At 39.3% G+C, this 19,282-nt stretch overlaps 1 protein-coding gene across 2 annotated transcripts in view; it reads left to right on the plus strand.

Annotated features, from left to right (window-relative positions):
• hmcn1 (hemicentin 1) overlaps window positions 1–19,282 on the plus strand; it is a 402,484-nt gene that overhangs the window by 237,606 nt on the left and 145,596 nt on the right. For both annotated transcript variants that reach the window (XM_033028175.1, XM_033028176.1), the window contains exons 41-46: window positions 3,613–3,788; window positions 4,964–5,060; window positions 6,873–6,995; window positions 10,561–10,722; window positions 15,062–15,343; window positions 17,246–17,413. In XM_033028175.1, the coding sequence (XP_032884066.1) occupies window positions 3,613–3,788; window positions 4,964–5,060; window positions 6,873–6,995; window positions 10,561–10,722; window positions 15,062–15,343; window positions 17,246–17,413 (1,008 nt within the window). The remainder of the gene's footprint in view (window positions 1–3,612; window positions 3,789–4,963; window positions 5,061–6,872; window positions 6,996–10,560; window positions 10,723–15,061; window positions 15,344–17,245; window positions 17,414–19,282) is intronic.

Genomic DNA, 19,282 nt, shown 5'->3' on the forward strand with positions numbered 1-19,282 from the left:
TAAGGTAATATTAGGGCTAATGTCTAAAATATTGGTCAGATGTAGCTTTCAAGGGAAAACAAAATTGGAAAAGTGGAGAGTGCAGTGTGAAAATAGTAAAATTTGCAGAAATGTAGCAGAGATTGAGTGAGTCTTCAAAATGGGGCTGAAGCAGATGAGTAACCTCCCTAAGCATGACAGCTCTCATGTATATAGTACTTTGAACAGTGTAAAATAAACCAAGGACTTCACTGGAGTATTACCACACAAACTTTTACTCTAAACCACATAACAAAGATCGAATCGTCTGACCTATTTGTTTGCCGATGACTGTCCTACAATGCTTACTGCTAAGCATCCTTAGACCTTGATAAATTCTCAGCTGAGTTCGGCAACCCGACCCCACTGTGAACTCTATGCTGCTTTTCTATGTGTTTGTGAGTGTAAACATATTGACGATGTCAGCATTAAAGTCTCACCCCAAAATCCTCCTTATCAGCTTGCATGTAAAATATCAAATCTGCTCTTGAAACAAAAGTGAGTGGGATTCAGTAATGTTAATTAATATTAATTAGCAATAAAAATCACCAGAATAGCAAAGGTCATCCCGTTGTTGAGTGACCAGACATGAACAAATTATGGAACAATATCCATCATTCATTTTGCACTTTAAGTCATTATTCAAAATAATCAATATCTTCACTCAGTGGATGACAGAATTATTTGCAGTGAAAAATAATTATCTAAAATAAAAAAACATATGATCACTTGATCTCTGCCCTAGAAGACGTAACTTACCGTTTCACGTAACTGAAAGGATGAAATAATGTTATAGGCAGTTGTCAAAGTACAAAGCATTTTGCAATATTTTCCATGAGACCCAAATAGGTTTTGTGTGTGTAATGTGAAAACAGCAATTAAAAAAACATGAAAATGGCTGACACTACAAGGATTTAATACAATTCAAACACGTCAAATGAGAGAATTAATTTTCAGTAGATTTTTTGCAAAGGGTTCAATCCACCTTTTTCTTCTATTCATCCCTCTATGCACTCACTACCATCCCCCCTCCAATCAATCCCAAAGCTCCATTGCTCAGTCCTTTGCAGGGCCTCATTCAATCCAAAGCCTCTCACCACTCTGCGGTCCAGGTCTACTCAAACAAGTCTCAGTGGAGCAGAAAGTGGAGGCTGCCTGCCAATGCACAGCACAGAAAATTAAACCAGGTTAGGGACCAGATTCACCAGTGGCAAGGAAGTCGGAAGCTTTATAATCACTCAGTAATTTTTATGGTCTGGCCATCTTTGACTAGAAACTGCATATTGGCAGCTTCGCTGGGTCAAATGATCCAGCCCCAAATGTGAGTTCTGGGCATATTATCATTGTTATTGTGGGTGAATAGCAGTACAATCACCCAACCTGAAACATTAACCTGAACTGTAAATTTAATCCTGCACTTTATAAAATGAAGTCATTCATATGTGTTTTTTTTCTTAATTCATTGTTTCAAACTAAATACATTTAAAGGAAATAGACTATTAGTTTTATTTTAGATTTGTAGTTTGGATTGAGGTTTTGCTATTCAAATCCTGCTATTGGTATAGGTTTATTATTGTCACGTGTACAATAATATTCTGACAAGGCAACAAAACTTGGTTTGCGTGGTATCCAGTCAAATTATACTACACATATATAAAACCAAGCCAAACACAAGTACAGAGAGCAAAAATACCCAAGTGCAGAATATAGTGTTACAGTTTTACAGGGATATAGTTACAGTGAAAATGCAGGTAAAAAAGAAAGTTCAAGGGCTGAAATGTGGAAGGTTTGGAGACGAGGCTTCATCCTTAGCTTATGAGAGGAGCGGAGCAGAAGCTATTCTTATATTTGGTGACAAATGCAAGCTTTTGTATATTCTGCGCGACAGAGGGGAGAAGAGAGAATGACCAGGGGGGAGGGGATGGGGCGGAGGGGGGTGTGGGGGAGTGGAGTGGAGGCTGGTTTGTGTGATGAACTGGGCTGCATCCATAGCTCTCTGCAATTTCGTATGGTCTTAAGTTGTTGCCAAATCAAGTTGTGGTGTATCCTGATAGGATGCTTTCTACAGTGCATCTGTTGAAGTTCCAAAGTGTTATTGGAAACATGCTGCACTTCCTTCATCTAGAGGTGTCGTTGTGCTTTCATGGCCATAGGTTCTATATTGTTGGTTCAGGACAAGTTTTTGGTGATAGTTACGCCACGGAAATTGAAGCTCTTGTCCACCTCCACTGTAAATTGACTCCACTCCAGCATTGATGCTGACTGTGGACACGTACACCTGATAGTTACCTGAAGTCAATAACTAACCTCTTCACCTTGTAAACATTGACAGAAAGGTTATTATTTTGACACCATGTTACTAAGCTCTCTATCTTCTTCCCGGACTCCGTCTCATCATTGTTTGAGATCCTGCCCACTATAGTGGTGTTATCGGCAAACTTGTCAAGGCAGTAAGACCAGAATTTGGCTGCACAGGCAAGAGTGGTTAGGGAGTAAGGAGCTGTGAACACATCCTTTGTGGCTGTGCACCACTGTTGAAAAATTATCCTGGAGGATGGTTTGTCGCCGACGCTTCCTGATAGGATAGGGTAGGAAGACAAGGATCCATTTGCAGACACCTTGAACGAGAGGCTTAGAGATGTGTTTGGTTGGTATTATGGTTATGATGGCGGAGCTTTAGTCAATAAATAGGAGTCTGACGTAGCTGTATTTGTTATCCAGATGTTCCAGGGATAAGTGTAGTGCCAGATGGTGTCTGCCATTGACCTGTTGTACCAGACAAACTGCAGTGGATTCAAGCTGTCAGAGAGGCTGAAGTTAATGTACACCATGACCAGTCTTTCAATGCACTTCATGATGGTGGATGGCAGACTCACTGCATGGTAGTCATAGAGGCATGCTACCTAACCTTAGGCATTGGGATTATAATGAACTTCTTAAAGCTGTGGGAACCTCAGAATAGAGCCGGGAGGGGATAAAGATGTCTGCAAATACTGCTGCTAGCTCGCCTGCAGCCGTCCAGGTCCTGAAGATGCGGCCAAGATCTCCATCTGGACCAGTTGCTTTCTGCAGGTTCAAAAGCAGGTTTTTGAAACACCTTGTAGGTTGATCAACGTTTATAACATTCAGTTAGCTTTCAGTTGCAGAGAAGGTCTGAATCTTTCCTTCTCTCATCAAACTTTGTCCCTCTCCCCATCCCACTTCATCTGACCACCCCTAAACATTGGACGTTCAACGCTAATAGTCATCCAAGCCAATTTCATCGTAGAGTTAATACTGCCCACGGAAAATGAAAAGACAGTCACTCTTTCTCCTCTCAGTTTAACAAATGTTTTAGTGTTGAGTAAAGCAAACTTCTTGTTCATACTACAGCCACACATAAAATATGTTGGTTATTTTAATCTGGCTTTTTAATGGTACATTAACTTATGATCTTTTGAAATTTTACATGAATTTCATACCTGATTTTTGAATGCCTGTTTTTGTGAGCATAATGTAAATGCATTCCATGTTAAGGCACAGAATAATTACTGAAGAAAACAGGAAGAGTATAAATCCACCTCAGAGAGTAATATGATTTTTTTGTTTTTGCAGTTCCTCCAAATATCATGGGAGAAGAGCAGAATGTCTCGGTCACCATAAACCAAGGTGTTGTGCTCAAGTGTGAAAGTAATGCAATCCCTCCTCCAATACTGCACTGGCTAAAGGATGGAAGGCCTCTCTTCAAGAAGCCAGGTCTCAGTGTTTCTAATGATGGAAGTACCCTAACAGTAAGTTGCAACAGTCACCTACTTGTATATGAATCTGTCGCTTTTCCTTTATAATTTATGATTTGTAAATGATTTTACTGCAGAGCTGTATTGATGATAACATTTTAAGTCAAAATGCCAAAACTTGTATTAAGCTATGGTTGTATCCCCACAGTTGCAATTTTAATTCCATTGATTGAAAATTGTTTCCTTATTCTAGAAATCAGGCAAAAATTAGTGAGTTGACAAGTTGGGTCAAAATGTTAGTAATAATATTTATGTATTTCAAATGTTTGCATGGAAAATTAACAGTAACTTTAAATATTATCTATTGCTATCAGCTAGTTGCAGTAAATACATTTCAATGTTTCCAATGTTACTTTGAAGGAACCGGGGGTAATTTGCTTGAGCAACACTATGTCTATTAAGTTTTGCATGATACAGTATTTTTAAGCTTTTAGTATTGGATAGATTTTATTTTTGTGGTATAGGAAAGATGTTATTAAGCTGGAAAGAGTACAGAGAAGATTTACAAAGATATTGCCAGAAGCTGAGGGCCTGTGCTATAGGGAGAGGTTGGGTAGGAAGACTTTATTCCTTGGAGTGCTGAAGGGTTACGGGTAATCTTATAGAGGTGTATAAGATCACGAGGGGAATAGATAAAGTGTATTTTACCCAGAATAGAGAAATCAAGAACAAGAGGACATGGGTTTAAGGTGAGAGGGAAAAGATTTAATAGGAATCGGATAGGGGCAACACTTGAGGGTGGTGGGTATATGGCATGAGCTGCCAGAGGATGTAATTGAGGCAAATAATATAACAACATTTAAAGATATTTGTACAGGTATGTGGACAAGTGGCTTTAGTGGGAAATGGGGCAAATGCGGGCAGGTGGGACTAGTGTAGATGGGCAGCTTGGTCAGCATGGGCAAGTTGGGCCAAAGGGCTGTTTCTGTGCTCATTTGACGTCCATCATCAAATTGGTGAGAAGTGCTTCTAGTGAATTTAGGCACTGATACTGAATTAGCCAAAAATGTTCCTGAGTTCAGCACCATCACCAGAATTGAAGCAACCAAGAAGCTTGTATCATCTTACAAGGTAATGTGGCATTAATTTGCCTAAATAGAAATATTAACATCACAAGCAAAAATAACAGATTCTAAACATTGTATGTAATTTTCTTTCCTCTCTCGTAGATTGAAGCTGCTCATGTTCTGGATACAGGGCGTTATACATGTGAAGCCACAAACGTGGCTGGTAAAACAGAAAAAAACTACAACTTAAACATTTGGGGTAAGCTGTTTTCCCATTGCCCAAATCCTGAAGATCATTCCAACTTGTAAGTAAATGTCAATGTGCAGATTGCCATTTGTATCTGTGCGTAATGTTTTTGTAATATCAACATTTCTCAGCCAGTGTCTGCAGATGAGGATTCTTGTGTCGCGTTCTCAAGCCTGCAACCATTGAATCAGAAGAATGCGTGTGGTTTGGCCTGTGAGCAATTACAAGCTGCGGAAAACCCCTTGCCAGATCACTTGAACTGAGAATGGCAAGGGCCTGGTTAAGCAAAAGGCGATTCCCATCAAGTAAAGTGTGGAGACTGGAATAGACATGCTGCTTCTGGAAGTGGGTAGAGCACCGTGGCCCATGGCACCTCACTTGGTCCAGTGTTACCTTGACATCAGAGGATGTCACTTTCATCTCAACAGTGAAATAAATTGGAGTTGCAAATGTCCATTACTTTATTGCACAAAAGAATGCCAGTATGAGTCTGGAGCTCAGTGACCTGCACTTTCAAACTCAGATTTTATCTTAGACGAGGAAGTAAAAACCAGACCCGATGGGACAGTCTAATTTATGGATCCCAAATGAAATGGGTTAGCAAGCTTTTAATCCAATTCCTAATGACTGTACTTCTACACTACAAAATTGCTGACAGCTTGATATTATTATTCCAGGAGATCACAACGATGATTAGCGTGGGAAATGAAAAAAATCAGACGAGCGAAGTACAGGCTTACTCTTCTGAGGTTAAATTTCAAGAACATTGTGGGGATAATGTAACTGGGAATTTTACTCTTGTATCTGGCTGTTCAATCTTTCACTCAGGAATTCTTGATCTGGAGAATGGTGCCAAAATGCAAAAAGGCTCCTGTTTTCTGGCATCTTTAGCTTGAATCTAAATTTGTCCTTCTGGCCCAAGAATAAAAGGTCATTCAGATGGGAGTATGTATTGATATTTCAACAACCTTGTCCAGAATAGACTTTTAACTGTTTCATTGTTAAATTATTTCTTCTGTCCCAAGTACAAAATGTCTTGTTCACACAATAATTGCATTGGTGAAGCATTTGGGATGAACAGATAAATAACTGGATTAAAACGCTACTCAATACTTCATTTGCAAGTCATCATTGCTACTTTTACCAAATCTCATGTGAACCACCACAGGGGATTAAAAAGTAGTCAAAAAGCAGTAAAGCATCTAGCAATCTGGTTCTTATTTTTGGATAGCTTTACACAAAGTGAATGTTCTTGAACATATGAGAAAGGTTAAGACACTGTGGTTCGGCAAACAATTGGCCATGTGCCTCCTGAAAATAGAGTTCATCTCAGTTCAGACTAATAAAATCATAGCACATGTGCCAACCACTTTTGACAAGGATCAGTTTAATATGGACTGAATTTAATAATTAAATTTGAAGTCATTATCTGTTAAGCTCTTCAATTAATTTCTCTTTCTAGGTATTTTATATATCCATATATCGGACTAGAATTATGCACAATTAACTTTAATGCTCGAATGTATAATATTTCACTGTACAGGTACATGCATTTAAATTAAAGATTGAACTATTTGCATTAATGCAGCTGCCAAATTATGTTAACCAACTGGTAGACACAAAATGCTGGAGTAGCTCAGTGGGATAGACAGCATCTCTGGAGAATGAAGAAGGGTCTCGACCTGAAACATCACCCATTCCTTCTCTCCAGAGATGCTGCCTGCCCGCTGAGTTACTCTCGCATTTTGTGTCTACCTTCTATTTACACCAGCAGCTGCAGTTCTTTCCTGCACATTATGTTAACCAACATATTTTACTGTTTAGTTCCACCCAATATTCAAGGATCAAATGAATTATCCAAGCTGACAGTCATAGAAGGAAACCTAATCAGCTTAGTTTGTGAATCCAGTGGTATTCCACCACCAAGCTTGATGTGGAAGAAGAATGGTGAGTGACTACAATTGAGTGTAAAATGTAGTTGAAGATGTATATCATTAATACTATATCAGATGCTGTATAACTAGATCACAAGTAAGTGTTCATTGAATTGCAACAATCGGTGCCTTTCATTTCTTTCAATTCTAACTTAACAACATATTATCACCCCTCCACAAATCTCAATGGGGTTGGTTTATTGTTTTATTATTATCACATGTACCAAAATGCGGTGAAAAACTTTGTCAATGTTCTATCCAGTTAAATCATACAACACATGATTACATTCAAGCCATATACAAATCTAAATGTAGGGGGGAAGAGGGAGTAGGAGGAGGGGTGGGTGGGGGGGGGGGGGGGTAGTAGACTGGGGAGGCTGGTCTTTGTTATGGACTCAATTATAACCAGAACTCCCTGCAATTTGTTGTGTTCTTGAGCAGAGCTATTCCCAAACCAAGCTATGATTCATCCCAACGGAATGCTTTCTGACATGCATCTGTGGAATTTGGTAAGAGTCGTTGGAGACATGCCAAACTGGAATCATAGGAAGAAGTGGCGGGATGCACTTTCTTGGTGGTAGCTTCAATGTGATTTTCCGGGCATGTATTCTTGGTGATATTCATATCTAAGATCTTGAAGCTAACAACCAGCTACACTTCAGCACCATTGCTGCTGACTGGGGGCATGTACATCACCTCGCTTCCTGAAGTCAATAACTAGATCTTCTCCCATTCCTTCTCTCCAGAGATGCTGCCTGTCCCGTCGAGTTACTCCAGCATTTTGTGCCTAGCTAGATTCTTCATCTTCCATTGAGGAAGAGGTTGTTGGCAAGGCACCATATTACTAACCTCTCTATCCTTCCTGTACTCCAATTTATCATTGTTTGTGATCTGATCACTGCCATCTGCAAACTTGGAAATGGAGTTGGAGCAGAATCATGAGTGTACCGTGAATACAAAAAGAGAACACATTCTTGTAGGGATATTAAGAATTATGGTGGATGATGTTTCGTCACCTATCCTCACTAACTGTGGTCTGTGGATCAGGAAGACGAGGTTCCATTTGCTGAGGAGAGTGTCGAGGAGTTTGGAGATGGGTTTTGTTGGGGTTGTGGTATGGAAGGCAGATCGATGGTTAATAAATAAGAGTTTGACCTGGGAGTCCTTGTTGTCTGTATTGAGTGATGAGTGAAGGACCAGAGAAAAATGGCAGATTTTATATTTAAAAGTCATCCACCTAATACTTCTGCACAGCTGTTTTATCCAGATGTGCACCAGCTTCCACGGTGGCATTCCACAATGTCCTTTTCATAAGCATTGCCTCATTTCCCTCTGAACAAAAGAAAGATCTGATGTTGCAGCAACAGTTTGTTGCCAGTACACAGTCACTCTCAGGGTGTATCAGTGAGTGAGTTGTTGTAATGTTCTGTTGCAGTCTGCTACATCTCCACCGTGATCCTGTAATACTGTGTCATCCAGAGCGTAGGAGCGCATTTTGTGTTATGCCTGTACCCTGTAACTAGCTTTACTCAGGTAGGCACAGACACAAATTAAAACAGCTCGTAGATCAGTGGTGAGTCTATCAAACACATTGGTTTATTAAAGACCTTAGTGCACTGCAGGAAGCACTTTGAGAGAACCCAAAGTGTTTCAAAGATTCATAGTTTATCCAAATGCATATATATCTTATCCCTCAAACATTTCCAGTAACTTACCTACCACAGATGTTAGGCTCACTGGTCTATAATTCTCAGGCTTTTCCTTGCAGCCCTACAGTAAATAGAGGCACATCATTAGCCATCCTCCAGTCATCCGATACTTCACCTATACCTAATGATGATTCACATATCTTGGCTCAAGCGCCTGCCCAATTTTTCTCTAACTTCCCACAACGTTCTCAGATATCAGGCTTCATCAGGCCTGGGAGATTTATCTATCTTCATGCACCTTAGGATGTCTAGCCCCTCCTCGGCTGTAATACAGACTGACCTCAAGATATCTTCTTTAACCATGACAAGTGCCCTAGATTTAACAATTTCACCACAGTAAAAACAGAAGAGAAATTCTAATTGAGGACCTCGGTCATCTCCTGGGGCTCCACACACAGACGACCACATTTGTTTCTGAGGGTCACTATTCTCTGTCTAGTTAGCTACTTTCCCTTAGTGTACATAAAATCTCTTCTAATTCTCTTTAATGTTATCAGCCAGAAGTATCTCCTCTCCCCTTTTTGCCCTCCTGATTTCCTTTTTAATTATGCTCTCCAGTCCTATAGACTCTTCTAGGGATTCACTTGATCCCAGCTCCCTGCACAACTTAATACTTCTTGGTAGCATTGTAATGATATCTTCCCTTGCATTTCAGTCTCTGCTAATGAATGAGTATAGATTATGGGAGTGGTAATTAGTCTGATGGACGTTCCTCATTTTGTGGGCTGCCACAGCTGTCTTCTCCCATTGTCATTGCAGTGTTTGTTGGGTCTTTGCAGATGGTACATTTTATCTTCTTTGCACCTTCCCAACCAAACCCACCACCGCAGTGGTTGAAAATTATACTAGCTGCTCCGTCCAGTATTGAGCCATTAATATGCCCACACTGACCAAATCCCACTATAACATGTAATGCATTTTCCTTTTTGGAAGTGCAGACTGGCTTTAATAATATATGATGGCTTTAACTGATGTTTGGCATAATCAAATTTGGGCCACATGCTGAGCAATAAATCAATGAACAGTACAGTTTGCACGCAGCTGTGAGACCCATGAGCAAACAGTGTGGAGTTAACTTGATGCCTCCTTTGGTAGCTATGGATGTTGGTTAATTGTGCACTAAAGCCTCTGAGGTGTTTTACAGGAATTTAACCAATTTAGCCCCCAAATATTTAGCAGCGTCATGTCTCTTTGATAGTAGGTCAACATGCCAATTTACCACTTGGTCCATTAAATTACCTCTGTCAGGTCTCAGCTGCGACTTCAAAGAGGATGATCAAGCTCTACATATATAGAATTGTAAAAATAGAGTGCTTCTTTCAAATTGAATAAACATTAATTAAATGTTTCCACATAGCTAATGCTCAATTCTTGTTATTCCAGAAGTTTGCCAACTCTGATCTTTTCCATTTTACCTAATTGGAATGCCAGGCCTAAATGCTTGAAACACTCAACAGGTCAGACAGCATCTGTGGAAAGAGACACAGTTAATATTTTATTTTGAAGATTCTATGTCTCAGTTCTGATGAATGGTCCTAAACCTGAAAAGTTGACCAATTCTCTTTCCGTAGATGCTACCGGACCAGCAGAGATTTTCCTGCATTTTTTGCTTTATAATTGTTTAAAGTAATACTTTTTCCCAACTTTATTCTTTAATTGCACAATTCCAGTTCGCCTACTCTTCCTATATATTAATGATCTGCTGATGGGAAGGACACTCTCTGCAATTCTGCAACTCTAATTTCTTTAATATAACTAATAGAAAGTAGTAAAGCTGTGCAGAAGCATAGCTTGGTTAGTCATTCAGCAATTTCTTGCCACAGTGTTTATCATAGAACCTATTTTATTATTTTTTATTTTTACCTGTAGGTTCCCCGTTACTGAATGATCTAAATGGAGAGGTCCGTGTTGTCTCAGGTGGGCGACAGTTGCAGGTCTCCAATGCTAAACCATCAGACAGTGCATCCTACACTTGTGTGGCCACCAATATTGTTGGAACTACAATGAAAGAATACACGCTGGAAGTCTATGGTATGCAGTGATCTTTTCCTTGAAAGAATTTTTAGATATAATTCAACTTTTTCCAATTACTAAAGTTCTAACAGTTAATATACGGGGATATTATTGCCATTATCCTTAATGTTTACTCGTGTTTTGTAAAACAGCAAACTAAACTGATGTATTTGAATAATAGTGGAAAAAGTAGAGGGAAATAGAATTTTATCTTGATTTAAGACCACCCTCTATTTACATTCAAAACTCAATAAATTAGGAAACTGTACATTTATGGACTATTGAAATATGAGTCTTTTCTTCCCACTAACATTTATTCAATCTTTTATTGATAAATATCTAAGATTACTATTGTGTCGGAAAAATGGATAGGGAATGATTCCAAATGATTCAACCAAGAACTTATCTGCATTAAATGCAAACATCTGTATTAAACATTAAGAATCATTTGGCAGTGAACAGCTAGTTTAAACATTTTATTACCCGGTTTACTACTTTGGACACAATTGACTATTATTTGCTGAACATACCTCTCATCGACTGAACAAGATAATTTTCAAAGGTTTTGAGTGTTGGAAATTGCACTACATCGATATTTAATTCCAAGTAGGATAGATATATGTTTTGATATAGGTTATGTTATATTTAGATGTAGAACCTTACCAGAGAAAATATATAAATTATGATATGTTATTACAATATAGATATGGGGGTGGTGCAGAGGTTAAGTTACTGGACAAGTAATCTTTGACCAACAATCCATAAATCTGTGTTCAAATCCCGCTGTGGGTCTTACATTCTTGTGGTCTTGTCAGTCCAGGCTCATGACTCTTGCTTTGCGGATTAAAATCAAGAATCTGTGAGACATTGTCGGTTCAAATCCTTCTTCATAGTCAGTTTCCAGCCCAGAGGTGGTGCAGGGCAGTTTAAAAAAAAAAAAAAGGCCATTTGATTGGCTCAACAAGGTGGGAAAGTGCAGCAGAGTGGCTAGTGTTAGGGTGGGGAGCTTTGTTGAAGGTGAATGCTGTGGATTTGACCTGTGAGGCCGACAAGGGAGCTGTAGATTAAATAGGGTGAGGCCATTTCTTTTCTCTTCAAGTTCCCCCAGTGTAAGTGTAGTAAAGATGTCAGGGGTGTGGTACTTTACTCCTGCGGCATGTGGAAAGTCAGGGAGACATCAAGTGTCCCTGAGGACCACATCTGTAGGAGATGCATCCAGCTGCAGCTCATGATTGACTACATGAGGGAGCTGGAGCTGCAGCTGGACGATGTCAAGACCATTTGGGAGTATGAGACAACAAGACGACTGAAGTTGGTACGACTGGGGGGGGGAGGGATGGAAAGAGAGGGGGAATGCAAGGGTTACTTGAAATTTGAGAAATCAATATTCATATATGAGTCTCATTGTCTGTACTCATTCTCTCCTAATACACAGCTAACAATGGCCTGTTTCCTTTATCATCATTACATTTTTGCAAAACTTTCATTCATTTGTTCAATATCTCTCAACATCACTATCTATATCTCTCATTTCCCTTATTCCTGACTCTCATTCTGAAGAAGGGTCTCAACCCAAAACGTCACCTATTCTTTTTCTCCAGAGATGCTGTCTGACCCGCTGAGTTACTCCAGCTTTTAGTGTCTTATCTTCGGTCGCAACCAGCATCTGCATTTCCTTCCTACACACCTTTGCAGGGATATTCACTAGTGCCACTTGGGAGGTTTCAACCTACAATGGCAGGGAGGTAGGAACCTGAGCAGAAGATCAGCAAAAGGACAGAAGGGAAAGCAGAGATTAGAACCAGGATGTCTCGGGAAAAACAGGCAGGGGGAGGTTAAGGAATAAGGTGAAACTGATTGGCTGAAGTATGTTCATTTAAATGCAAGGAATTTCAGGAAGTCATGTTGCAGCTTTGTCTGACTTTGATTAGGTTACTTTTGGAATATTATGTGCAGTTCAGGTCACCTCATTACAGGAAAGAAGTGGAGGCTTGGGAGAGAGTGCAGAAGATATTTACCAGAATGCAGCCCAGTTTAGACGATATTAGCTATAATGAGAGTTTGAACAAACTTGGAGTGTTTGCTCAGGAGTGATGGAGACTGAGAGGAGACCTTGCAGACATATAAAATAGTATGAGAGTCATAGATAGGGTAGAGAGGTCAGAACATTTTTCCCAGGGTTGAAATGTCAAAGACTAAAGGGCATAGCTTGAAAAATGAAAGGGGCCTAATCTAAAGGAGATGTGCAGGGCAAGGCTTTTGCACACAGTGGTGGTTACCTGCCCTGCCTATGATGGTGGTGCAGGTAGATCCGATAGTGGCATTTAATCGGTACATGGCTACACAGGGAATGGAGAGATATGGATCACATTTGGGCGAAGGAGATTAGTTTACCCTGGCATTATGTTCAGCATGGCCGAAGGGCCTGTTCTTGTGTTGTACTGATCTATGGAGGGAAACATCATCTACACAAGTAACCCTGTCAAGCCTCGTAAGAAATTTGTACGTTTCAATATGATCTCCTCTCATTCTCCTAACTTAAGAATGTAGGCCCAGATTGTTTAATTTCCCCTGAAATAAAAATTCCTCATTCCAGGAATCTTACCTATACTCAATCTAAGGTATGTCCTTCCTTAGGAAGGGAGACTGGACCTAATCGCAATATTTTAAGAACCACTGGGTGATTGGTGCATAAATTGTTATGCCCAAATGCACAAATAGTAAAAAGCCAGCATGCTGTAGTCTTTCTAATTGTTTACTGTACATTCCTATCAACTTTCACCACTTAAGGATACCCAGGTCACTCTGAACACTAACACCTTTCAATCTCTCCTCATTCAAACAAAACTCTGCCTTCCATTTATTCTAAGTTAACAACTAAACATTTTTTTCATCTTATATCCTTGTCTGCTCATTTGATTAACCTGTCTATATCTCCCCAAATTCCCTCTGCATCCTCCATATACTGACATCCAGCTTCTTATTATCAACAAGCCCAGATCATCCAAATCATTGATAATAAATGGTGAACAGCTGGAAACCCCCATCAGGCATGGCCCATTCATTCTCTCCAGTTTATCGATTAGACATTTTTTTATTCCTTGCCAGAGCATTGCCCCAAATACCATATGCTCTAGTTCAATAATTTTTTTTAATGTGTTCAAACATTCACAAGTTCCAAACAATATTTCTTGGCTTATTAATATGGTGTCATTGATAACATTTCACAAATAATGTTTTAACACTTTGCAAGAAAGTTAAGGATAAGTGTCAGTTGGGAATGATCTCTTCCAATTGTTGTTGAGTATGTCCTGTCATTGTATTCACGATTTGAAAACAAATTATAACATTTGTCATTCACATGATGGAATCTGTGTGAATCAACAACATAACCACACAGTATGAATGGATGAGTACACGGTGATTGCATCAGCTCTCACGTTGTTTTCTATTTGCTTTATTTATTTCTATTTAATGGTATTTTCCAAACTAAGTACAACTGGGTAACAGTTTATAATATTAAGTACTTATATTATAAATGTTGGTTTGAAGAAAATGAACAATTTAATGTTCGTATTCACAATTAATATTTGTCAAATTAGATGCCGTATCAGTTCTATTCTCACTGGTAATCAGAATAATGCTTCTTTAAGCAGGCAGTTTGGGAAAAGTGATGACACGGGGCAAATCTGCAGAATTAAATAAAGGATTATAAAACTATAAAGCTTTGTGACTACTTAGTATTTTAAAAATATGTAGTAAGTTATTCAAAATGGGTTGCACAGTTTAGAGTTAATCCGTTTATTGACAGTAACTTGTTTGTTTAATGGACAATAGACAATAGGTACAGGAGTAAGCCATTCGGCCCTTCAAGCCATTCAATGTGATCATGGCTGATCATCCCCAATCAGTACCCCGTTCCTGCCTTCTCCCTATATTCTCTGACTCCGCTACCTTCAAGAGCCCTATCTAGCTCTCTCTTGAAAGTATCCAGAGAATCGGTCTCCACCGCCATCTGAGGCAGAAAATTCCACAGACTCACAACTTTCTGTGTGAAAAAGTGTTACCTCATCTCCGTTCTAAATGGCTTACCCCTTATTCTTAAAGCTAACAGATGCCTGAAGTAGGGCACACTGCAGAGGGATTAGCTCTCAATGTGATAAAAATTGTTAATCTTAGCCGTCGTAGTATTGTACTTGTATATTCTGTAGGGTGTTCAGTCTCTTCCCCTTTGAAAGACAACAATTTTCTCACAATGAATTAAAACATTAAAGTACTAATGCTGCAGACAGACAGCTGTGTAGGTACAACTATAACATGTTTTCTCTTTCGTATTAAAAGTCTTTTTGCTTGACAGTCCGGCCAACCATCAGCAACAGCGGGAGGCACCCAACAGAAGTCATTATTATTCAAGGGAATGACGCTACCTTAGAATGTGAGGCTCAAGGAATTCCTCGGCCAGCACTGACATGGATGAAAGATGACCATCCCCTTGTGCATGACAGAAGCGTGAACATTTTAAATGGTGGACAGCTACTCCAGATTAAGAATACGCAGGTTTATGACACTGGGCGGTATACGTGTGTGGCTGTGAATGTAGCAGGGCAAGTCGATAAGAAATATGATCTCAACATACATGGTAAGTAATAATGCAATTAATGTCTGAAGAAAAGTCGCGACCCGAAGAGTCACCCGTTCCTTCTCTCCAGAGATGCTGCCTGTCCCACTGAGTTATGTGTATATCTTCGGTGTAGGCCTACACAATACAATTAATTTATTGGCTAAACTAGAATAATCCTGTGATCTGTGTACATGATGCACCAATTTTTGTTACAGGTTTCAGTAGAAGGGAAATAAATCAATTCCCATCAAGGATTAGATTACATAGAAACATAGAAAATAAGTGCAGGAGTAGGCCATTTGGCCCTTCGAGCCAGCACCGCCATTCATTGTGATCATGGCTGATCATCCACAATCAGTAACCCGTGCCTGCCTTCTCCCCATATCTCTTGATTCTGCTAGCCCCTAGAGCTCTATCTAACTCTCTTTTTAATTCATCCAGTGAATTGGCCTCTACAGCCTTCTGTGGCAGAATTCCACAAATTCACAACACTCTGGGTGAAAACGTTTTTTCTCGTCTTAGTTTTAAATGGCCTCGGACATAAATTTCAGACATTTCCCTGCTGCGTTACCCATGGTATTTGTCAGCATAGATCCTTTAATTACTGCTTTTTTCTCACAAAATGTTGTAGTTTGATATTTCAAGTGCTATAGTCAGTCCTCAGGTTCAGCTGATTAACTTCCTGCATGTGTCGACTGCAGGAGAGAGTGTGCAAGGTTTAATGGGCCAGCTAACAATTTTCATCACAGGTTGGTATTTATATTTACATGTGGAAAAAGTGGGCAAGATTTAAAAATATCACCAGATGGGATGTGATCACCTTATTTAAAATTCCAATCTTGTACCTGCTGTCGACAAAGAGAAACTGAGTGGAGTTCAAGCAATGGGGAGAAAATGAGAAGTACTCATCTTGGACACCACATAGCTATTAGTTTTTTTGCAGCATCACACAGAATATGAATGCATTTTAATGAGGTCTAATGGAAACAGGAATGGGGAGCATTTAATGATAATCTGAAGAATGGCAACACATACGTAAGGCTGGTGTTCATCAACTACAGCTTGGTGTTCAACACTATCATCTCTTCCAAACTCATCACCAAGGTCCAAGACTGTGTTTGTCTGAGTCTATGTGTTTGTGATGCTGCTGCAAGCAAGATTTGTCATTGTACCTGTACCCCATCATACTTGTGCAAATTACAATAAAATTTTCTTATCTTGATATCTTAGGAACAATAAATTATCTATCCGCAGCACTATAACCCTGATCACCTGTAAATATTGATTATTGGTTCATAAGAATTATAAGATGTAGGAACAGAAATAGGCCATTCAGCCCATCGAGTCTGCTCCGCCATTCGATCATGACTGATCTACCTTTCCCTCTCAACCCCATTCTCCTGCCATCTCTCTGTAATCTTTGACACCCTTTCTAATCAAGAATCAATCTCTGCTTTAAAAATATCCAATGACTTGGCCTCCACTGCCCTCCGTGGCAATGAATTCCACAGATTCACCCCTTTCTGACTAAATAATTCCTCCTCGTCCCCATTCTCAAGGCACGTCCTTTTATTCTGAGGCTGTTACCTCTGGTTCTAGACCCACCCACTACTAGAAACATGCTCTCTTGACATCCACTCTATCTAGGCCTTTCATTATTATGCAGCCTTCAATGAGATTCCTCCTGATCTTTCTAAAGGATCCCTCCTGCAAGTACAGACCCAGAGCCATCAAGCATTCTCTTAATTCCAACTTGGTTTTAAAGGTACTTAAAGAGTAAAAAGCATTCACTATTGATCTGTAATATGTTTTTCCTCGGGAGATGTTTATATGGATATAATTTTGTTTTTGTTATTTGTAATAACTTCTTTGTTCCAAATATATAATTGTATCACCTGGTATTCACAATTTCTCTCATAGTGCCACCAAGTATTAGTGGAACCAGTGGGTTTCCAGAGAATGTCAGTGTTGTGGTTAAAAATCCTGTTGCATTGACTTGCGAAGCCTCAGGCATCCCTCTTCCATCAATCACATGGCTAAAGGATGGACAGCCAATCAGTCAAAGCAATGCTTTGAGAATCCTCTCGGGTAAGCATTGTATCACTATATTATACTATGTGTGTTATAAAAGACGAGGGTTCAAGGCTAATTTCCAAGCGTGGCAACAATTCATCAGCTTTTTCACATGGACTATAAGATATTCAGAAAACGTGTCATTACTTTTCCATGTTGCTAGTTACTCTGTTCCTCTGGTGTGAACATGGGGTTTATGTTGTGAATAATTGAGTGAAGTTTACACAAATCTCAGCCCTGGACAGCTCTTTCACTGGACAGCGTATTTTCTCAGTTTACTATTATGTTCACTATTCATCTGATTTATATTTAACCTGTGCTTCAGTGAATCTCTCCCACAATCTCTCCCAGATTCACTGCAGCACGGATTAAATATAAAATGACCACCGAGATTTGAGATATTTCCATGGAGAAACTAAGGTCCACGAGTAATTAGTCAACAACAAAGTCAAATTCCAGATATTCTTATTAACTTAAGCCAATAGCTGACAGTTGTGGAAATGTTTGATGTTCCACATACATTGTAAATGATTCTTTGGGATAAACATGTAAAGCAAATCTATTTAGGACTTTGTTTTGCTGTGATGTGGTTTAATTGCATGTTGGAATGAACTAATTACACTGATGCACGGAAGAAGGTACAAAAATATCAGAGTGCCAGAAATATCAGAGAACTAAGCCTCCTACAAGAATCATGAACTTGGGAAAATACTATTGGTCATAAATAAAAGCTACGGAAGTTGGTGAGACCAAAAGGTCACAGATCCCAATGATTTGTGAACTGCATTGCAAAGTTTGAAAATTATGGCTATAGAGATCATGAATCCTTTGGTTATCAATGTGTTGGAGCTTTCTTAGAATATGACCAGTAGAATAGACAAGAGGAAACCAATCGACATGGTAGATTTGTATTTTGAGAAGGTTTTTTAAAAGGTTCCATACAAGTCGTTATTGAACAAGGATATAGCAACAGAGTTGGAGATCAAAACACGAACATAGATTGAGAATTGGTTATTGGGCAGAAAGCAAGTATTTGGAATAAATCCTTTTTAGTTGACCAACTGTAACTAGCAGGATACCACAGAAATCTGTGCCTGGGCGTCAGGTATTCACAATCTGCATAAGTGATTAGGCTACGGGGATCAAATGTCATATTTCCAAGTTTTGGAATAATTCAACACTAGGTGGGGTTATGAATGGGAAGGAGGATATAATGAGACTTTGTGCGATATAAATGGGCAAGAAATTTAGCAGGAATAATATGTAAAAATGCGAAGTTATCTGTTTAGGTGCACAAAACAGAAAAGTAGAGTATATTTTAAATGGCATGAGACCGAGTAATGATAAACTGTCGTTGTCCACGGGTTTCTGAAAGCCAGCAAGTGATGAGGATGCAAACAGAAATGTTGGCCTTTAATTGGGGAGGATCTGTCTGCATGAATTAAGATGTTTTACTGTAATTACATAGACATTTGCGAGAACTGTGGACATCTTGATTGTAATCAAGTATATTATTTTCGCTGGCTGGATAGCACGCAACAAAAAGGCTTTTCACTGTACCTCAGTACACGTGACAATAATAAACTAAACTGAACTGAAACACACCTGGAGTATGTTGGTTTCGTATCTGAAAAAGCATATATTTGCCTTTGACGGAGTGCAGTGAAAGCTCACTTGACAGTATTGCACGAGAAAGCTCAGCCTTGACCTTGAAGAACAGTGGAGCAGGCTTGAAGGGGCAAATGAGCTAGTCCTCCTGTTTATTTATTTCCTATGTTCTTGCTTCCAACTAAAGGTTTAGTCAGTATTTTGGAGGACTCCAATTCAACTTTGTGGGAATATCTATAAGCATCAAGCAGGGACCTAGGTATTTTTCAGTTTTCA

Source organism: Amblyraja radiata, chromosome 10, assembly GCF_010909765.2.
Source record: "Amblyraja radiata isolate CabotCenter1 chromosome 10, sAmbRad1.1.pri, whole genome shotgun sequence".
In the NCBI taxonomy this organism is placed as follows: domain Eukaryota; kingdom Metazoa; phylum Chordata; class Chondrichthyes; order Rajiformes; family Rajidae; genus Amblyraja; species Amblyraja radiata.